The sequence below is a fragment of the Pocillopora damicornis genome, chromosome 1, assembly GCF_964200805.1.
Source record: "Pocillopora damicornis chromosome 1, jaPocDami1.2, whole genome shotgun sequence".
NCBI classification, from domain to species: domain Eukaryota; kingdom Metazoa; phylum Cnidaria; class Anthozoa; order Scleractinia; family Pocilloporidae; genus Pocillopora; species Pocillopora damicornis.
The window spans coordinates 30,373,886-30,395,330 of NC_142670.1; the positions used below are offsets into that span (position 1 = coordinate 30,373,886).

The 21,445-nt window shown below is 38.6% G+C and overlaps 1 protein-coding gene across 1 annotated transcript in view; it reads right to left on the minus strand.

Annotated features, from left to right (window-relative positions):
- Positions 1 to 682: 682 nt before the first annotated feature.
- LOC113677025 (uncharacterized) overlaps positions 683 to 21,445 on the minus strand; it is a 30,156-nt gene continuing 9,393 nt past the window's right edge. The window contains exons 2-15 of the mRNA XM_089182695.1: positions 18,655 to 18,715; positions 18,235 to 18,315; positions 17,855 to 18,135; positions 16,804 to 16,903; positions 15,356 to 15,844; positions 13,594 to 14,051; positions 12,681 to 13,389; positions 12,046 to 12,157; positions 11,507 to 11,756; positions 10,244 to 11,032; positions 8,561 to 9,794; positions 7,318 to 7,574; positions 6,622 to 6,883; positions 683 to 1,110 (exon numbers count right to left, since the gene is read on the minus strand). Coding sequence (XP_089038821.1) covers positions 1,106 to 1,110; positions 6,622 to 6,883; positions 7,318 to 7,574; positions 8,561 to 9,794; positions 10,244 to 11,032; positions 11,507 to 11,756; positions 12,046 to 12,157; positions 12,681 to 13,389; positions 13,594 to 14,051; positions 15,356 to 15,844; positions 16,804 to 16,903; positions 17,855 to 18,135; positions 18,235 to 18,315; positions 18,655 to 18,715 — 5,088 coding nt within the window. The 3' untranslated portion in view covers positions 683 to 1,105. The remainder of the gene's footprint in view (positions 1,111 to 6,621; positions 6,884 to 7,317; positions 7,575 to 8,560; positions 9,795 to 10,243; positions 11,033 to 11,506; positions 11,757 to 12,045; positions 12,158 to 12,680; positions 13,390 to 13,593; positions 14,052 to 15,355; positions 15,845 to 16,803; positions 16,904 to 17,854; positions 18,136 to 18,234; positions 18,316 to 18,654; positions 18,716 to 21,445) is intronic.

A 21,445-nucleotide genomic window follows, 5' to 3' on the forward strand; every position in this document is an offset into this window, starting at 1 on the left:
GTGGAACTGACGTCTAAATGGCAAACTACATTAGCAAATTTTAAAAGGAATCGCTTTGCAAGTAAATAAATTGAGTAAATAATAACAAGCCGTTAACAGAGTATTATGGCGGCAGACTTAAACATCATACTCACGATAGCATTGTCTGCCGTAAGTCTCTCACGGTGAGGAATTCGAAAGTTTCCCCAGGGCGCTGGCGTTCTTTTCCAAGGCAGATACCAAAAGTGATCGACAAACACCATAGTACTGCATTCCACGACTTCCGTAATTCGTACTTTACACTTGTTAAATTACGTTCTACATTCTAGTTTAACTTAAACTCTTATTTCAAGAGGGAGCTTCACTTAGAAGCCTTCATGGCTTCTTCAAACTTCCTCTCCATGTATTATCTATGCAAATTAGCTTTGTTCCCCTTTTAATATGTAATAAAAGCAAATGATGAATATCACTCCAAGCACTACAGTGTAGAGCAAACCGTCACGTTCAGCTTGTAGAAGTGAACACATAACGGCGGCACCAAAGTACAATGAACCATTAAGACATAAGAATATCCCGGATGAGTGATGCTCCATAATTGCTGAACAGAAATTCGCGATGAGAGGAGTAAAAATTGCAATTAGTGATTCATGGCTTTTTGGAGCAATTTTCAAACCAAAGTAATAAGAACAGCTAATAATAACGAAGTTTTGCATCGTTATTAGCCAATGAGGTTTCAAACTACAGAAATTGGGGGCAAATGACCAGTGACGATTCTTTTTCGTTCGGCGTCTGATTTGTTTCGCACATTGTGCGAGTTTCTAGACCAATCACAGACCAAAATAAAGAAAACCAAAGCAGTATGGGATTACTTTTTACACTCAGTTAAGAATTACTCTATATCAAAATTTCAATCAAACCATGAAAACTCGATAGCTATTCAGCGACCTAAGCTCATCCAAACCGAAAAACTTACGATCTGCTAAAAGCTATATCTCGTCTAAAGCTTTCTTTTCGGCTAAAACTAGAGTTTCGTGAGAGAAATTCATAAAACTTTTTTTCTTTTTGCGTTCTGTTTCTTCGTGAAGGTCTTTCTAGTTTGTAACCATAGCCGCCGTCAAACTTAACTTTAGCCTGTAAATGCAACAAGAAAAAACAAATCAAAATTAATGAACAAAAATTTCACATTTCCCAGGGTATGGTTTTCCGCAAAGTGATTGGAATTCGGAATGTCAATTCAATGTGAATAAAATCAAGGAGAACCTGAAGAAAAACGCCGAGGGAAAAGGCGCGGATCAACAACAAATTCAGCCGACATGAGAAGCAAGGTCCTGGATATAACCCAGCCACAATGGTGGAAAGCAAGCGTCCTCACAAAAATACCTTCCCTGGTCCTCAGGTACATTCAGCTCAGGTACATTCAGCAAGTGTGATTTGTGAATACCTCTTAATTAGCGCGTATGGTTTACAATGTTCTCCTACCAAGCGACTATTGTTCAAATACAAATAGCATATCTTAATATCGCTTAAGAACCAGATAAATGAATACATTATTCGCTTTCCGGACGTTTGTTCGGTTTTCATATTTTCAAACAAACTACAAAAGATCGCTCCAAAAAAATACTGTTTTAAGAGGCGATCTCTGTAAGAGCGGTCCAGGGCATTTCGCATCGGAAAAAAGTTTTCCCTCAAACTTTGCCCAATAAACTATCTTTGGTAACAAGTAAATAAAACCACATTAGTTTCTGGAAATACCTCAAAATTACATTTTTAGAGCTCTCAAAAGTCAAAGCTGCAAAAGGCCCTTTTTTGACCTCTTGCGACATCGAAAATTTCAAAAGTTGAATAGCCCGGTCCTCGTATCACACCGCATGCAACAAAAAATATTTTGTATTCTTAAAGCGTGTGATATACAAGGTGTATAAAATGCATTTCAATCTTGATATTCGTTTATTCAGAGGCTCGTCGTAATTGATTTAAAAACACTCGTTGGACAGCTTTCTGAAATTGGTTAAAAGTACTCTTTCTTTCTCGATTGATATTGCTCAAGTCCAGACCAGACCATTAAAAACTCCGCTTGATTTCTGCCATTAAGATGTTTGGCTGCAGAAAAATATATAAACATCTTGCACTTATTGATTTTCTTCGCCGAGGTGACTTCGAACTTTTAGCGATATTGCTAGCGTGACAGCCGATTATGCAAATTAGTTCATTGAGCAAACTCCGACCGTTTTATGTGAGTAGCTCAATAAATCTTAGATTTTAACCATTTTAAGTAGAAAATATAGTAGGACAGAGCTTTAAAACCACACCGATTAATACTTTAAGCATTTTAAAAGGCCAAAATTTGACAAATTTTATTATCTCGTGACGAAAGACGTCAACAACAACGTATCGAATATCATAATTTGATTAGCGCTCGCAAACTCTTTTTTAAAAATTTGGCTTCTGTTATTTCATATTTGAGTTCTGATGGCTTACGCTATTCAAACCTGCATGAACATTTCAAAATTAAACTACAGGATTCTATTCAGTGTAACCGGCGATAACAGCATACACTGAAGTACACCGTGACCAGTGACTCTGTCACGTAATTCCATCGTGTAATTGTCCTGAATACTTCTCACTTCTAAATAAAGCAGCGATTTCTCGGATTTCTAGCTGAAAGGGAAAAAAAATTATATTTGGTCGTCACATCTGTCTGCATAATAGTCTCTGTTCATAAGTTTGAAGAGTTCTTGTAAAAAAAGATTCGCATTCGCGTAACGAGTGGACGTCATAACTAGATAGCATAACAACTGCACTCCGAAATCATTTCCTCCATTTTTGCAAGAGGTGCTGCATTTGTATCTTGTGTTTTGAATGCGAGCTCAAAATGTTCGCATATGTCTCTTAGTATCTTGACTTTGAGACTAGACAACCTTGCTTCTCTTGCCAACGAGCACACATCATAGATATCAAACATGATTGGATGTTTCAATCTATCTCATCCATTACTGTGTTCCTCGCCTCTCTCAAACACCCTTCGTCTACATCAGACGCGGATGCTCCTATCAAGTGGTCCTCTGCGTCGGTGGCATCATCCGATTCTTGTTGTATTTTAGATCGCTGTTTAAGGCACAATCTCGAGAAGAAACCCTGAGTCTGTATGTTGGATAACCACTCTGTGCTATCGAACATTCTCTCTCCATCTATTGTGCAAGCAGTTCGCATATCCTTTGCTACTTTCTCTGGGTTTGGTTTCTGCCAGGGTCTCATCCGATATTAAATTTCTGTTTCAAGTACTGCCTGACGTTTTGCGAAAGCCGTTCACTTGCACCTCTCTTATGAAGAGCCCATCCCATGGGAAGCTTTGATGTACTTGTCAAGGGTTCTGTGGCCACTGCAACCAGTTCAGTCGAACTTTCACCCTCTAATGATAATGACTGAGAGTAATGAGCCCACTACCTCTTCACTTTGTCATTAAGACTTTAAGTCATGCTTGCAGGGACAGGACTTACATGATGAAATAACTAGTTCATATGGAAGTCAAGGTTGGCCTGGGTCTTAAAATCTTCATCGCAACCAGGTTCAGGGCATTGATAGGAACTACCGTCGTTGCCATCATTGCTTTCTCCTGCTGATGCTGTTCGTCGAGCAGTAGTGGGGAAAAATGGAATCTCTTCCACCAGATCCGTCATTATTTCTGTGGAAAAATTGCAATTTTAATTTTACCGAATATACTTTCCAGGCCCAACATTAAACGCTCTCCAAACGCGCAGGCCCTCTTGTATAAGTTGCTGAAAGTGGCAATCTTGATGTCCGAGCCCTTGTAGAGATAATACTAGCCTACTGTTGTGACAGCAACCTGCTTCATCCGATCTTATAAAGGCCTTTTTCATTCCTGAATTTCGTAACTTTATGGTGACAAAGAGATTTTCTAGGACTGACAGCACTGAAAACCAGTCTTTTTTACAGCTGTTAAGAAGGTGTACGTATTAGGTTAGTTCCAGGCTTTCCTCCTGTCTTACAACAACGCTACTCACATGCCAATTGATTTACCTCTTGGGAAACCATTCTGCTTGCTTTTCCCGGAACTTCATCGCTATGAACTTCATTGTCCACTCAACTATTATAGATGCTTCATCTCCCTCCAAAGTATCGACAATTTGCCGCTCGTACTGATCCTGGTTTCTGCTCTCAGGATATGCCCTCTCCATTTAAAGATCTTAGCGGCAGCATTTTTTGCTTCATACAGATAGTCTTCCGCTTGAAACCTACCCAATTGCATTGTGTACTCAGAAATAGCGCCTTTTACTTCTTCAAGAACACTCTTCAGCATCTCACAATCCTCACACTTCACGTTGTGACTGTGACTGCATACTTTCTGAACGTCAGTGTCACCAGCATGGCTCAGTACAAAGACCCTAAAGTGATCGGCACATTTGCTATCGTCCTCTTCGCAGTGATTACGGTATGTAGTCTTCAAATACAACTTGCTCTCCTGAAGCCTCTTCCGAACTTCTTTACACTAGTCCTTTTCTGCTCCCATGCTTTCCAATTCGTCTATAATTTGGAGAAAATCCTTGAAACCATCCGCTCCATCAGCTGCAGTATCGTGTAAACCTCTATAGAACGCCATACATCTTAGAAATGGCCTTTGAAATTTGCAAATTGACAGAATACCGGCTCTTTAGCCCTTTGGAATCGCTACCAGGGTGTGTCGGATACTGGCACGCTGAACTTTGGCGCCAGAACTTCCCATAAGTGTGCCTATGCTTTGCGCAGACCCACATTTTGCCATAACTGAGTGTTCTACATCGAACAGGCCAGCCCTTGCAAAGATAAGCTCTCCTTCTGTGAAACTCTCTTTTGACAAAAGGATTAAGCAGAGATGACTCTTTATTGAGTCAGTACTCTGAGGCAAGTTAAACAAACCGGAAACTCCTCGTGAGTCTCCGAACGAAGTTTCTGAGGAACGCGACTGAAAACAGGACTTCTTTTGGCGAATACCTCCTTAAGAATTTAGTTTTATTAATCCCAAGCAAGCCAGTACCGAAAGAGAAATATGAATTACAGCTAATACAATTACGCACTTTACAGTATAGATATAGCTAATTGTTGGAAAAACGAGGTCACACGTAGCGTAATAATTTATTTCCTCAAAAATCGCGGGGTCCTTTTCCACAAGAACTCCCTTGAGTTCTGAATAGAAATTTTCATAAAGACAGGTTTGCAGACAAAATTTCTCTTATTCCTGCCGACCAGAATTCGGATCCAAAAGGCGATGTTATCGCTGCTTTATTAAGAAGGGAGAAGCAATTGAGGATAATTACACAATTGAATTATGTGACAGTGGTCACGGTGTATTTCAGTGTGTGCTGTTATCGCCAGTTACACTGAATAGAATCCTGTAGTTTGGTTTTGAAATGTTCATATAGGTTTGAACAGCGTAAGCCATCAGAACTCAAATATGAAATAACAGAAGCCAAATTTTTACAAAGGGGTTTGCGAGCGCTAATCAAATTATGATATTCGATACGTTGTTGTTGACATCTTTCGTCACGAGATAATTGTCAAATTGTGGCCTTTTAAAATACTTAAAGTATTAATCGGTGTGTTTTTAAAGCTCTGTCCTTCTATATTTTCTACTTAAAATGGTTAAAATCTAAGATTTATTGAGCTACTCACATAAAACGGTCGAAGTTTGCTCAGTGAACTAATTTGCATAATCGGCTGTCACGCTAGCAATATCGCTAAAAGTTCGAAGTCACCTCGGCGAAGAAAATCAATAAGTGCAAGATGTTTTTATATTTTTCTGCAGCCAAACATCTTAATGGCAGAAATCAAGCGGAGTTTTTAATGGTCTGGTCTGGACTTGAACAATATCAATCGAGAAAGAAAGAGTACTTTTAACCAATTTCAGAAAGCTGTCCAACGAGTGTTTTTAAATCAATTACGACGAGCCTCTGAATAAACGAATATCAAGATTGAAATGCATTTTATACACCTTGTATATCACACGCTTTAAGAATACAAAATATTTTTTGTTGCATGCGGTGTGATACGAGGACCGGGCTATTTAACTTTGAAATTTTCGATGTCGCAAGAGGTCAAAAAAGGGCCTTTTGCAGCTTTGACTTTTGAGAGCTCTAAAAATGTAATTTTGAGGTATTTCCAGAAACTAATGTGGTTTTATTTACTTGTTACCAAAGATAGTTTATTGGGCAAAGTTTGAGGGAAAACTTTTTTCCGATGCGAAATGCCCTTGACCGCTCTTAGAGAGATCGCCTCTTAATTTCTAAAAAGCACTGAAATATATAAGAAGAAAACAAAAACTGAAGGTATTGCTTGTAGCTTATTAAATAATTATGTGAGACTCGTGAAACGATAACAATGGTGCATTTCAAGTTACTAAATACACTGGTGTGTTTTTCCAGCAAGGAAGTGGAAGGTTTGGTTCATTCTCACAGTTATCTCTGAGAAAGATCAACTAACTAACCATCGGAGTGATCCGAGAACAGTTAACAGTTTGAGGGTTGACCCTTTAACGAAGCTGGTGCTTTTCGTAGGAAACATAAGGTTTTCGAATTTCGCGACGGATATTAATTGATCTTCATCATTTTCAAATTGAAAAGTACGTGTACTGTGCTTTTCTACTCTTACCTTGTAAGGGTTGAAGACTGACATAGTGTATCTCATGAATATGTCCCAGTACTAGAGGCTTGCTTTCGTCAACAGGGCCATGTGGCCTGATTTCTACATCATTGTGTATACTGCTGACCACATGAATGCACGTTTTAAAGCAATTTGCTGCTGCACAGAGAATGAGGTGATCACCCCAAGCGCCATCTTGTTCCATGTATGTCAGGTAATCAGCCCATTTTTCATGTTCATGTACAAAGTGACGGAGATCTGTTCCATCCGGCTGTAAGAAGAGACAACAATTAACACTTGAATTCCAAATAGCTTTTGAACAGGGCCGAGCACAATTTAAGGAAAACTCCCCAAAAATCAACTTCTTTACAATAGAAAAGTATGTGATAACTTTTTAAGCAAACGCAGTGGGTAGACAGCAAAAGCTAAGACAAACTTCCGACACAATCTTATATAGAGTGACTGTATTATCGAGCTCTAGGAGAAGAAACCTTACTGTCAAAGTGCCTCTCTACACGAATGGAAAAATTGTGAAGAAATTTTAAGGCCAAAGTGAAAAAATACTTGAAGATATCTGGTGTGAGAGTGACTGGTGTCCCAGCAAGGACGAGAGGCACTTCATGTAACGGAGAGAAAAATAGACACAGTAATTAAACTACTGATGAACTTCTAGTTCATTTACTTCTGAGCATTACAGCAACTCACCAGTGTTGGGTTTTCCCTGAGGTACTGAACTAAAGACTGTCTCAACTGGCCATGTTGGATTTTGATTCTTTTGACGGTTTCTAGTTGTTCTGACAGAGCATGGAACATGCAGTTTCCTGACCCTTGATTGTCAGAAATTCTGAAGCCCTTATCTGATGCAATCGTCTTTAACTTCTCTGTCAAGACAGTGTTGTCGTTGGCCGTGCTTGCGCAGAGTTGCATCCGCTGAAGATTCTGGAGGGTTCGCTCAAGCACCCCTGGAAGTAAAATAATTTTAGGCGCATTTCCTAGAATCATACAATGTAGATGGAAGAGAAAGTCTCAGTTATGACAGAGAAAAAAAATCCATCACATTAAAGACCGAATTTTCAGTTCACCGTGAATATTTTTTCACCCACTGGGAACTCTTCCGGTATCACCTTTGAAAGCTGCGTGAAACTTGTATATGATCTCGTTCAGCCCCGTACTCACTGCTAGTGAAGCCATATCCGCCCAAATCAGGGCTGAGAGAGACACTTCCAACGGGGTACTATGATTTCCTTTCATGGAGGGCGCTACTCTCAAATGAAGGAAATCTTTCCTTATTAGCAGGATCATGTATGGGAAAAAATTTCATGAGAACACAAATTGATCAAAATCTTCACTGAGAGGGCCAGGCTCCTCTTTCAGCTAAAAGTACGGCGAGGAGTTCGGAAGACAGGCCAATAACTTCATTTATTTATTAAACGCTGTCTTCTGATTCGAGAACGATAAACAGTATTGGAATAGGAAGTCGCAGATAATAGTCTAGACTTGCCAGTTAACATTTTACATCCCTAGGTTTTTTTTTCATAAAAAAATAATTATGCTCCAACGAAAGCAATTATTGCTTGTGAATAACTGGAGTAGATAACTTTTAACCTGAGCTTATAAGACAATATGACATTTGTCCCGCTCAAGCATTAACTTTTGGTAATACACTTATATCAAGAAAGTTAATTAATTAAACTTGTGATGGATAAAAGTGGTTTGAGGCGTTTCTTTTGCTTTTGCTTGTTCCTTTCTCACTCTTATCAGTTTGTACAAGTCGTTTCCTTTTCGATGAACATAAGCGTTATACACAAACATTTAAAGATCTCCATCATGCTGTGTTTTAGAAACCTATTCCGAGATAGAAAATGTATTCACAGCAATGGCAGGATACATTTGGATAACACAACGAAAGAAAAGTCTACGGAAAGAAATATAAAAATTATTAACATACCTACACCATGAACTTTGTTCCACATCAAATCAACGAGAAGGTCACATTGTTTCTCCCAGCTGAACTGCTTTTCATATGATGTCCTGAGTCGTTCAATCCCTTGAAGACGCGGTGATCTCTTCATCTTTCGGACACCATCAATTGCCTCAGCCCACACTTTGGGGTCCTCAGAGTCAACCACAAAGGATGTGTCGAATGGTACTGTGCGCAGTGCATCTCCGAAACCCGAGTTTCCACTTACAAGAATGGGAAGACCAGCTGACAAGGCTTCCAACGCGGTTAAGCCGAACCCTTCCGTCCGGGATGGCATGATGCAGAGATCAACTTCACGAAAACAATCTTTCAATTTCTCCTTGCTTTGCAAAAACGTTCTCACTGTCAGCTGACGTTTAGAAATACCATTCCGCAGAAACTCTTGCGCAACTGCCTCCTGTTTGCCATCAGGTGCACCCACAAAGATCAAATGGTAGGAGTTGTCTTTCAGTTCCGCTACTGCTTTAGCAGCGATATCACACCCCTTAAGACCGAAGTCCTCAGGGTCACCACGACCAAAGATCAACACCCTAAACTTTACAGAGTCAACTGAGGCATGATTTAGAGTAGAAAACTCCTTAAACGTGCCAGGAGTGAACGACATTATATCGTGCTGCTTCTCACATGAGCGAAGATAGGCAGAGTAGGCCTCCGTCAACTTGGGTCCTACTGCTACAACTAGATTTGCCAATTTACACAAATCTACTTCGGCTGTAGTCTTCTCTTCTCCTTTAGCAATGGCTCTCGGATAGTTTTTGAACATTCCGAGCTCTTCAGGCGCAGTATGCACTACTTGTACCCTTTGGCAACTATGGGACTCCCTAATGATTTGGGCTTGCTTACCTAACTTGGCTCCATGACCCAGGACCACGTCAATTATCAGCTCTTTCGGAGGGAAGCTCAACCAGTCAAGAGGGTCGTAGCCTGGACGTCTCTCTGCTTCTTTGATGACAATCTTGTGACTTTCTGCAATTCTCTTCTCTTCTTCAGAACAAGCATATCGTGGGACCAAGAGAGTGACTTCTACCTCATTACGTTCGGCCATAAGGATGGCAAGGTGTCTGTTGATGGTGGACAAACCCCCCCTTGACGAACTCCACTCATTGGCCAGTAGAGTAACTTTCAAAGTTTTGTGGCACTTTGCTGGGTGACCACGCACTGATGCAACTTGTGAGGTTCTTATTTCTGACGGAGCCAAGCCCTTTTGGATAATGACATAAAAACATTATTATAAAGGACATCATTTTCCAAGTAAGGTATATAAAACAGTTTTCACAAAAAAAACCTACTTCTGTTAGAGAAAAATATTCTTTTTTCCCATCAAGAAGTTATAAACCAGACGGAAGGAAACGAACTGGTTGAATGCGTTCATACATGTCTTGAATCAACCAAAAAGGTAATTACACAATTGTAAAACATACAATCTCATACAGTATATCCATTGCTGAAGTGCTTTAGGAGCTCGATGAAGCAAGATCCTTCTATGACACCATTAGACCTCAATCTGTTCCAAGATTTTCTAAATTGGGTATTCCGGTTCATACGACTGCCATCGCACAATGGCACAATATCATTGCAGCTATCATAAGCTCTTCTTAATTGGTTTCCGTTACTACTTACGAACGAATACATACAAAGAATGCTTTATACCTGGTTCAACAACCATTTATCTTGTCCAGGAACTGTTAGTACTTCATTAGACATGCTTTCCATACAGATCAAATCCTGTCCTTGCCTTAATTCAAGCAGGTGTAAGCAGTCTTCTTCTCCACAGGACACTTGGTTGTGGTTTACGCACTTGCGACCGCTTTGCTGACAGTAGGGGCATTCAACACAAAATTCATGCTGCATCCTGCTCAGGTATGAGAACTCCTGCGACATTTTTTCTAAAGTGCTCTCCATAAACAATCGCACACTTCTAGCAACTTCTACCAAAATTGCATTAGAAACTGCAACTACGTTCTTCTTAATTCTTTGTCTCAAGAGGATTTTTATGAACTTCTTTTTGCAAATCATAACCATGTCATGTATGACGCATTCTTCAAGAATGAACCATGCACCATTCTGGTAGAGCTTTGGAGGCTGTGACGATCCATTTGCACCACACCAAGCAACCGATTTTGAAACAAGGCGAGTAAAAAAACCATGCGGAACAAAGCCTTCTTGGAAATGAAGATACAAAGGACAAGGATCCGAAGATGATGGTTCCATTTTACAAAGCTCTTCAGGTGAGGACGTCAGTTGACATGGCACAAAGTAATTAACGTCAGCTGGGGATGGTGAGTATTTGGCAATCAAACCAAACTGCTCCATCATGTCCAAGATGTCTTCCTTGATAACGCCTTGCTGAATAAGAGGGGAAAAAACGTGATCAACAAGCTCCATCTTAAGGACACCACTTGTCTCGAGTTCCAGCCAGTACTTGGAATGCACAGGATCCTGAAACCACAAATTCCCTATTTAAAATAAGTTCAATCTACCAATTTTTCTTTAAAAATGCCCCTTTTAATTTGCAACATCTCTCCTTTCCTCGTTACTAAGGGTACAATGAGTGGTAAAATGTAGTTGGCAAGCCTCCGGAAATGAGTCAACATAATAAGAAAAATCTTGTTATTCATCTCTAATTACTTTATTGAATTTTCCCCTTACCTCCCCACCCTCAAACAATGTCGTAATAAATTAGTGACCATTTTGTCAATATAAGGCAATATTGAAATGAGGGAGAGTGGGAGACACATGAAAGTTATGTAGGAAACTCAAAATGTTGTAAGGGGTGTAAACAACGTGAAAAAACAAACGGACAAACAGTCAATTAAATTAACATTTTTTCGTCAAGCGCAAGTTGAGGGATGGTAACAAATCCTGCCTACGATCTGCAATCATCTCGATGCATAGAAGATTATCTTTTCCTACCGCTTTTTTGAATGCTGGGATGGTTATAAGCTTCTTGAATAGACTGATTAACCACTGTGCCTTCAGAATGACTGTACTGCGGTGTTTCACAATCAAACCTAAGTCGTGATAGAAATTCAACATGGTGTGAAACTGTTCATCGTCTTCTATAAAACATACATCCTTGGCATAGGTTTGAAGATGGACAGTATTTGAGTGGTATACATTCTCAGCTACCAAAGCTTCAATGACCTTTTCGAAGTTAAACCATCTAGAAATATAAAAAAATTTGTAATCAGTCCTAACTTACAAAAAGGTATACATAAATCGTTGTGGAAATTGGTAAAATATGCTCATAGTGTAAGCATAGTATGGTAGAATGAAGTAAGCAGCGAATTCAGCATATAAGTAGCGCACATGTAGCGAACTTCAACGTAGCGAACTCAACAAGAAGCGAAACCGGCTGTGAAAGCCATTCGTAAGTTTCAGTACAGCTGTTGTTAGAGAAAAAAATGAGCTGAACATCTCTTGTGCTTATATCATTATACATCATACTTCACCTCACTGGTATCTTCTCTCCCATGTAAGGTTCCTTTCGAATTACTTCCAGGATTCTCACTCGAAGAGCATGAATTCCCTCGGCACTAGTGCCATCATTGTCTCCTTCTTGACCTTTCAATTATAAATTATGCGAAACAATTAGTGCTTGTGAGAGAAGCCAGGGAGGGGCAAAGATTTCTCCTTGGACTTTCGATACGAGTTCGATGAGAACTAAGACCATAATCAACAGTTTCGTATTCGGAAAGTTCTATTTCTACTGCAGCACTTTAAGTCACTTTTTTGCAATGGATGATAACTTTCACTAGTTGAAGATAATTTGGTCGGCGTGAACATTTGTTGTGGTATTTAATATATAATCTATGTTAATAGAAAAAAAATGAAAAGAAAATAGAGAAAATACATATTAAAAAAATCCAAGAATTATCGAAGCATTAAAAAGGTACCAACATCAAAAGTAGATAAATATTCACATTGAAACAAAAGGATGCTAGCAGTAATATGTGGAAAAGCAACTGGTAAACCTCCAGTGAATCCAATCAACTTTATCTAATGATGAGTTTGTCTGTCCTCCATAGAAATCAAAGTAAACTTAACCACATTAACACATTATGTTAAACCCAAACACCTAATTTACCGGCTTGACGATTTCTTTGAAATTTCAAGAAATTCCGGACTTTCCGTGCGAATGATCTGTCTCCTTGAGTGTTATCAATGTAGAAAAATGGTCGGATCACATGTTTTCCATATTCCTTACTGGAAAGCTCACGAATTATCTTGGATGTAACATCCTTGGTATCTTCGTATGGCTTGTCAGCATGGGTGCCGACGATGAACACTGGAGGTCGGAGATAGGGCAGCACGTTAGGCGTTTCAACCATTTCTTCTTCAGTTGGTCTCATATTATGAACTGTCACAATCCACGACAGCAGATTCTCTAGATTTGTCTCATTGTTCGGGTTCTCCAAAGTTACTTCATGAGTTCCCTGTCTGGCATATGGCTGAGCTCGGGCATTCAGTGGCTTGCTGAGGTTGTGAACGACGATGTACACAGCTCTTGACGAAAGAAATACCGGGTGAGCAGCATAGTACACATGTTGACCCGCAAAATCCCACACATCTGCGGTTATCGTGGATCCTTTCTCGATGTATGCACTATCAGCATCCACACCTTCAATGATCATGTTCTTTAGGAGTTCATCAGCCTGTTTTTCAACGGCATTAGGAAGTACGCTGGCGTTGATAGCCATTTTGGACTTTGTGCTTAGATTATATCCTTCATGAACTTCGCTTAACGGCCCAGATCTATCTGGAAACTTAGAGGCCGGATCCTCGTACACGGAAACCTAACATTTTGAAATAAGACGAAATATCACTACAGTGGATACTAAATTCCGTTAGAAACTGCATGATTGATGCATCTCCATTTACACAGTAGATTTTGATCTACCTCGTCATGTCAAAACAATGAAATGAGCATTAAATGTGTGAATTCGTTTGAGATCATTCATAAAAAGTCGAGTTTCAGAGTAAAAATATAGTAAACGGACCTGATCGGCGACAACATGTTTTGTGTGCAATTCTTCTCCTGACTCCACTCTGTGTTCTTCCTTAGGCTGTGCCCCTACTGATTTCATTTCCGAGCCTTCCTTCTCATCACCAACAATCATGTGATACCTTTCTGTCGCTAACAGTTTTGCTATATCCGTTGTATATTCCAAACATTCAGACAAACTTGACCTGTTCGCACAACAAGGTGTCCAGTTCTTAATTTGCTTAACTTCAATTTCGAACTTTGATGGCTCAATTTCGATCCCGTCCGTACTCTGTTCCTTGAAGTCAAATGGAAGACCTAAGAGAGTCTTCTTTAAACTTGTTTTACCGGCACGATCCTGGCCAACCAATATTATGCGACCACGATAAACGTTCACAAATCCATCTCTAAGGGCCTCTTCATAAATCAGTCTTGCGGAATGTCCTTGCGCCAAAATATCGGGAGGAGCTACAGCTGCAAGTGAGGGAAAAGAAAAATTTAATATTTCAGTAATTGCCTATTGTAGAACAGTAAAGTGAGAAACAAAGAACATTTCTACGATACATCACGACCTTGTGGAGGGTGATACATGTAATACAAGGAGCATATTACTAAAATTAACTTCCATGAAAGTCATATCAACTTTTGGAAGATTAAATGTTCCCGGTAGAAGAGAAAATGATCTTTTTTAAAATTTCAGGTAAATCTGTCACATAAGACTTCCTCAACATTTTCTTGTCGTAAAATAGTGACGGGATTTTTCGTCTTTCTTGCACTGTGAGCTTTCAAGCCGGGTTCTTTTGTACCATTTTCAATTTTAAATGCTTGGAAAAAGGTTTGTAAAGTACACGAACACTGCACTCAACAACAAAACCAGCCTGCTTCCGACGGTTACGCTTTTTTCAAGTGCACACCCCGAGACTCTATAGCCAGAACGATCGGTTGGCAAATTTGAATTAAACATTCCCACAAAGGGATTATCAGACGAAGCTTGCAACGATTCATACTAGCATCAATCCTCATAATAAATAAAATAGTAAGTGAAGGTTGCATTTTTAAGTGTACAATCGACTCTCGTCCTACGAACAGCTCTCTATTACGGACACCCTACCATTGTAGACAAGAGGCATCCCCCGGAGAAACGCACAAAGAATTGACCGAAATATACTCCCGCTATTACGGACTCTCGCTATTATGGAAATGCAGACACTTTCATTACCCCCAGAGCTCATTTCACTTGTTTTTCTCTTGCTATAGCGGACACTTCGTCCAAAACCCTGACTCACATAATATAAAGCGACATTACTATAAAAAAAATAAAGAAACCATTCTTTAATTGGGTGCGAGCATGAAAATTTCCTGCTTAATTGCAGCCAGATCTTTTTCCGGTTGGTGAGGCAATGTTAGAAACTTTATTTTTGCGTAGTTACATATTATCTCATATGTTTGGAGACAAAACAATTTTTTTCTCTCGTACCCCGCTATTACGGACTCTCGATCTTACGAACACGAAATCTGCCCCCCCCCCTCTCCCCCGAGGGGGTGTCCGCAATAACGGGAGTCGACTGTATACGTATACTTCAAATTGGATCTCTACGCGAAGATGGAAAGAAAGGCTTCACCTACTTGAAGCTCTAATCTTTATAAAGGAATTACTTCAGAAACTCTCATTTGAGATAAAAATCACGACAGCGCTAGAGACATACAATCCTTACTCCGAGATAACATTGTGCTCGAGTATGCTAAAGATCTATTGCCATATATTCATGTAACACTACCTGCAATGTCTATGGAGATCGATCTTGTCGTCGTATTCACATGCTTAATAAGACTTCTTATCTCTACTAGAGTGAGCGGATTTCCTTCAACCAATAGTTTTCTAAGGTCAGGCAGTTTTCTAACCACATCAAGTACCTTCAGTTGGTTATTTCTCAAGTCCAGCTCTTGAAGTCGCTTCAAGCATCCAATACTTTCAGGCAGAGAGGACAGTCTGTTGTTATTCACATACAAGCACGTCAGGTTGATCAATTGTAGAAAAATAACAGGTAGCTTTTCAAGACGGTTGTGGCTCAAATTCAGCGATAGGATATTTGCAAGTTCTTTCACGTTCTCTCGTCTACGCAGAAACTTCCCTAAGCGATAAATCCTCAGACCCCTGTCCAAATTTCTCCTACTCAGATCTAAAGTTTTCTCTTTGAGATCCAAAGTTTCCTCTTCGAGAGCCAAAGTTGCGTTGATAAAGGATGCGGGTTTAGTTAGACGTTTCACTACAAAATAAAATAATCATAAAAAACTAAGTACCACATGACAGATCGCTGTCAGCTTTGCCCCTCCACATCTTGAATAATGCCTACACCTACAACACAAGTATTTCCTAACGAACCATCCCTGGAAACCTTAATTAACAGGAAAGAAGTGCAGGAGTTTCACATTAAGAGAACTAAACACAGCTTAGAAAAATTGATATAACTGGTATAGGTAACAGGAGCAACCTAGTTTTGAGACTAGGAACAAAACCTCGAACTCCATTTTTCTTCCAGCAAACATAAAAACAATTATGCTATTAATAATTTTTTGTCTTTTTTCCACGGGGAGAAATTACTGCTAGTTATCCAAGCTCATGTTTCATAGAAGCAGCCACTGCCACAACAGACATACGATTGTAACAAACATATTCTCACAGTTACCCTTTCAATTCAACTTTAGTCAGAAACCTATACTCAACTATTTTTTTTTATCTTAAGACGAACACTTGACTGCAAAAATAATGTGATTTCTGTCAAGGCCTATCCACTGGAAGTGTTCTCGTTTCCATTAACGAATGCTAATTGGAAAGAAGTGTTCCACAATGGCCACTCTGCAGGAATGGCGTTACTAGACTTTCTGAAGCTTTCTGCAATGCTTTTCATTCAATGTCATGGCGCAACCTCCAAGCTATCAGCGAGTCTGGCTTCATACAAGAGTGGAGTATGTGATAATTTACCAAGCATTCTCTATTAAATTATATTATGATAAGTGGTTGCATATTTTCTTCCGTCTGTGTCGGCATTTAGCCGACGCATATTAAGGAATCCCCTTTCAACCCAGGTTTTTAACAAAACCAGTTGGAGAGTATTGCAATAGGTGCAAAGCGTATCATTTGACAAAGACACCCTGTGAAAAAAAAAACACATCTACTTAAAAAAGCAGTGTAATTGATAAGGCATGAATAGTCAATTGTACTCACCTACTTCGGAGAAAAGGTCTTCCACATATTCACCTGTTAATGCTGACACTTCCATAAAAATCTCAACAATATTGTTTCTATATGCATAATTCTGAGCTTCCTGAAAGAACAAAATATAAAGTCGAAATCTCCCACCACAAAATAACAGTGTGTGTGAGCTGCATTCCTGGAATAACTCCGAGTTAATTTTGGGAATAAAAGGAAAAGAAATATAGCATACCATTGATTACCGAAAAAATGGGTCTTATCAATTTTTTGTTAAAAATTTAATTTTTATAATAAAGCCTGGTAAGAGAAGTCTTGAGAAGCGCTGTTGTCATTAGTAGTGGCTGTGCTTTTGACAAACTGAGCGTCAGTCATCATCAGAGTCCAAGGAGGAGTTTTGGTAAAATGATGTAATTCTGCCTCCTGAAAACTAATTCGTTACTTTTGCTATGATGTCATTGACTGTGACAATCGGGTAACATGATTCCTTCGTCATTCAACCGTATGTGAATTAACTCATTGTTTTCTGTCTTAAAAACAAAAAAGGTAAACAAGAATAGTTCATTCTAATAGGTCGCTTTGTTACGTCAATGTTGTGAAAAGGTTACTTGCGAGGTGCCAACGTCAGATTGTTGACATATGCCTGGTGAGCATGGTGTTGTTGACATTGGTTGAAACAGGGAAGTCTGCCTTTTAGGGAGCTAGATGTCAAATGCCTGATATAGTTGCTCTACGCAGGTTTCCTAACAAATAAGATTTTAAAAGACGCGTAGGAAGTTCCCATGTTATGACATTAATACAGCAAGATACATGTAGAGTCGCAATGCAAATAAGCACTTACTAGATATGCATTCCTCTCCCTAAGATGCAACCCCACAAATAAAATTACAAAATGATTTTATACCAAGGATATAATAAGAAATCATACAAAAATCGTCCAAAGAGCTTTCATAAACCACCTCACTTTACCGTCCTTTCTCAAACATGATTTACATCATTCTCTACAAAAACCATTAAAAAACCTTCTCACCTACGAGCATTATATAAACATGGCCACATTACTTACCTCAAAAGACACCTCCCTATTACTTTCAAGATCTGCTTTATTCCCCACAAGAGCTACAAAGGCACCTGGCCTGGCATCTCGAGTGAACGCACAAACCGACGTCATTGCGTACCCAAATGAATCTCTCCGTGTTATGTCATACACAACAATAGAAGCATTTATTAGGTGACAATTATCATAAAAAGTCATGAGCCTTTTCAAAAAAGGTGAATACTCTATTTCAAGGTTCACCATCACGTCTTGATCCAGACTTACTCTTTTACTATACCAACAGTTGCGCACTAAAAAGAGCAAATGAACATAGATTAAAACTTAGATCACTGAACTTTCAAAAAAATCATATGATTTGCTCTCATGCTCATTGTTAAACGTTTTCTTACCTTCCTTAGAATGATGGAAGTGACAACGATTCCCATTAACATATGTGTGCAGCAAGTGAAATTTACCCGCCTTGTGCCCTCCTGTTTTAAAACAGAGGTGAAAAACAAAAATTTGTGGAACCTGAACATAAATTACAATGATCCATGTATTGTTGACATATTTTTTGAATATGATGTAGAGTGTAATGGTCAGCAATAAAATTACATACTTGAACTTGAAAAGCTTTCAACTTTTGAAAGAAGACGTCAATCAATTATTGGCCTGTAATCGTTATTTTCTGTGACACAACCATGAAAGTATCATGTAACTTTAACAATCAAAATAGTCAAAATATTACATTTATATAGGAAAAAAAGTTAAAAAATTAAAGTTATACTGATAAATTGACCAGTAATTAGATTAATTTTGTTTGCACTCACCATCAACTCTCAAATAAAACGTCAGTTCTGGAATTTTTCTGTTAATGACCTTAGATTTCATCTGTGAACATCAAGAATGATACAAAGCCTTCATAATACAGCAAGTGACTTTGTGACTCTTTATGTTGTTCAATAAAAACTTAGGGGATCCCCCTACTCCTTCTTCCCGGGCAAGTAAACATTTACTAGTCAACTTAAAACAAGTTGCGTAAGCAGGGTGCTTTAATTATGATAAAACATATGAAAACAAAAAAACAATCAAAACATTGCCATAAAATTACAATATCAAGGAAAGAGTTCATCTCCACTGTAACTTAAAACTACATCTGAAGTTAAATAGACACAGGTTAGTAAAATCATTACTTCCAGTGGCAATTATATAGTTTAAATAATTTGGGTTTTTTTACTTGAAATTCCTTTTTTAACAAAAGAATTATAGAAAAGTAGTAGGAACAAATTGATCTATAACAATCAAATATATGTTCCAAACCATCTTGAACTGGAATTTGAAATTACAAACTACTGAGAAAAATATATGCCATTAACTAGGTTCCACAAAAAGTTACTAGTAGGAAAAGCCTCACCCATAGCCTCCCTCAAAGAAAGTTTCAGTCGGTGCCCCCCTCCCCTAAATTATTTTCCAGCAAGCAAATAAAGTTATTTTCCTTTACTTGATTGAGTACATTATTTTTCATAATACTTCTATATAAACAAGTGGTTTGAATAAAACAGTAGAAAGGGATGTTGGATGACAGCAAGTAAAATGGTTTATTTTCTATGATCTAGAAGTCACTACAGGAGGAATTAAGTTCTGTTGTCTCACCCTCCTGGGAAATTAATCCTTCCCTCTGCACCAATGAGAAAATAATTTCCACTGAAAAAGCCTTTTTATAAGAATTCTCAACATAAAGTAACAAAGAAAGCAGAATTATAAGAGCCAAACTTAGCATATTTATATGATCAACACATCAGGCACATAATGGGTCAATAAAAAGAAAACCAGTTTTTAAATGAATTTTTGTAAAATTAAGTCTCCAGTAACATTCACAATGGCTGTTAAGATAATTCTCTGTGTTAAGCTATCATAATTTAACACACTAGTTAAAGTAAAAAACTTTTACTGATAATGGATTGTATCCTGCAGAGGATTCAATTTATTTAAGGTATTTCTGAGCCATGCAGTGACTAGCGGTAATGTCCAAAGTGACAATTAACCAACGGTCAGATTTATGTGGGCAGTTATGAGTAACAAAGCATGATGATCAATCAGAAGACAGTTAGTTCAGCCAGCCAGTTTGCTCAACTGGTTGCTTTCAAGTGACTATGCTCTGTTTATTTGCAATTATTTAATCAAGGATCTTTTCATCTATCTGTTTAGTTCCATTATCTAGTATCTTTCATTTATTCATCACTTGTAAGGTCTAAAAAAGTGCTTTTGTAGCTCTGAAAAAAATTAATCGTCTATTCTCCAAAAGTTCTTTAGTAACCCTTGGTGACACCACAATGCACTATCTTTCCTGAGCCCTAATTACTTGGGAAGTGGCATGGAGAAGAATCCCTGGCTCCATGGAGCCATTCATGGAATCCAGTCAAATGTGCTGGCTCAGTTTCTAAGATCTAACCTCACTATTCTCTCCTCAGCTAAAATACAATGTCAAAAGCTATTCCTGATCCATGCTACTAAGTCTAGTTGCCAACCGTGCAATCTAAAGATGAAGTTAAGGGATGTAAGTTTCTAAAGAAACTCTCGTGCTGCGTCAGTGGGAAAGTATAACAGGGTAGTTTAGTATTATCAACCGAGTTGATAACATAAATTGACCACCGTAAAGAGTTTCAAAGCTAACGTTTTAAGTTTTAGCCCTTTTTCAGAATGAATTGAGGAATTGTGAGTTGTGTGTATTTGTATGCAGAAAATGGAGCCACACCATTGATGGGAGTATGGTGACATGAAAATAAGAATAAATAAGTTGAATGAAAACACTCATTGATATCGTGGGAGTTAAGAGTGCTGATCTGAAAGATAAAGTATTTTTCTAGTTTTTTGCAGCTTTAAAGATTAAGTTGTCAGCAATACAGTATAGAGATCTAGTTGTCATTGATGGAATATAAAGATCTTGTTGCGCTGTCGTTGGTTTAAAGAGCGTGCTCTGTGAGGGTATAGAGCATAAAGTTGAACTAAAGCTGTCACACCACCTGCCAAATTGTGCTATTTTCGACCCTTTCCAGAACTAAGTTGAGTGGAAGGCCACATCAGTCACTGCAGCCGAGGTTTAAAGCGCTGTTATCTCAAGCAATCTTCATGTTCTGGTGAGTTTGGCTGTAAATCATTCATAAAACACACGCCTTGAAGAGTTTTTTTCTAATTGTCATGTGAAAAAATGTGCATCTTTTTATAGGCCACATTTTAACAGGATTTCACTGAACATTTCACTCTCAGATTCTGTATTAGAGACTAAAAACTTCAGGCAAAAGTGTTAAACTCAACCTGCCTAAGTGTCGACTTTCTCCCTACCACGCAATGTAAAGATCTAGTTGTCAATAGTGCAATAATAATGCATAATGATAATGCAATCAATCCAACCGTGCAGATGCACCTAACACTCTGGCAAAATCATTGGAATGAAATTCTAATTGAGGACCATGTGATTAAGTGACAAACGATGCCTTCTATCAAAAAACAGAACAGTTAATCAACAACAATGCAGGCCTATGATGGAACAACATCTAATAGTCGGAATTCTAATGAGGATTGACATGCACCATTGACAGCATGTCAAAACACGCCAAAAGC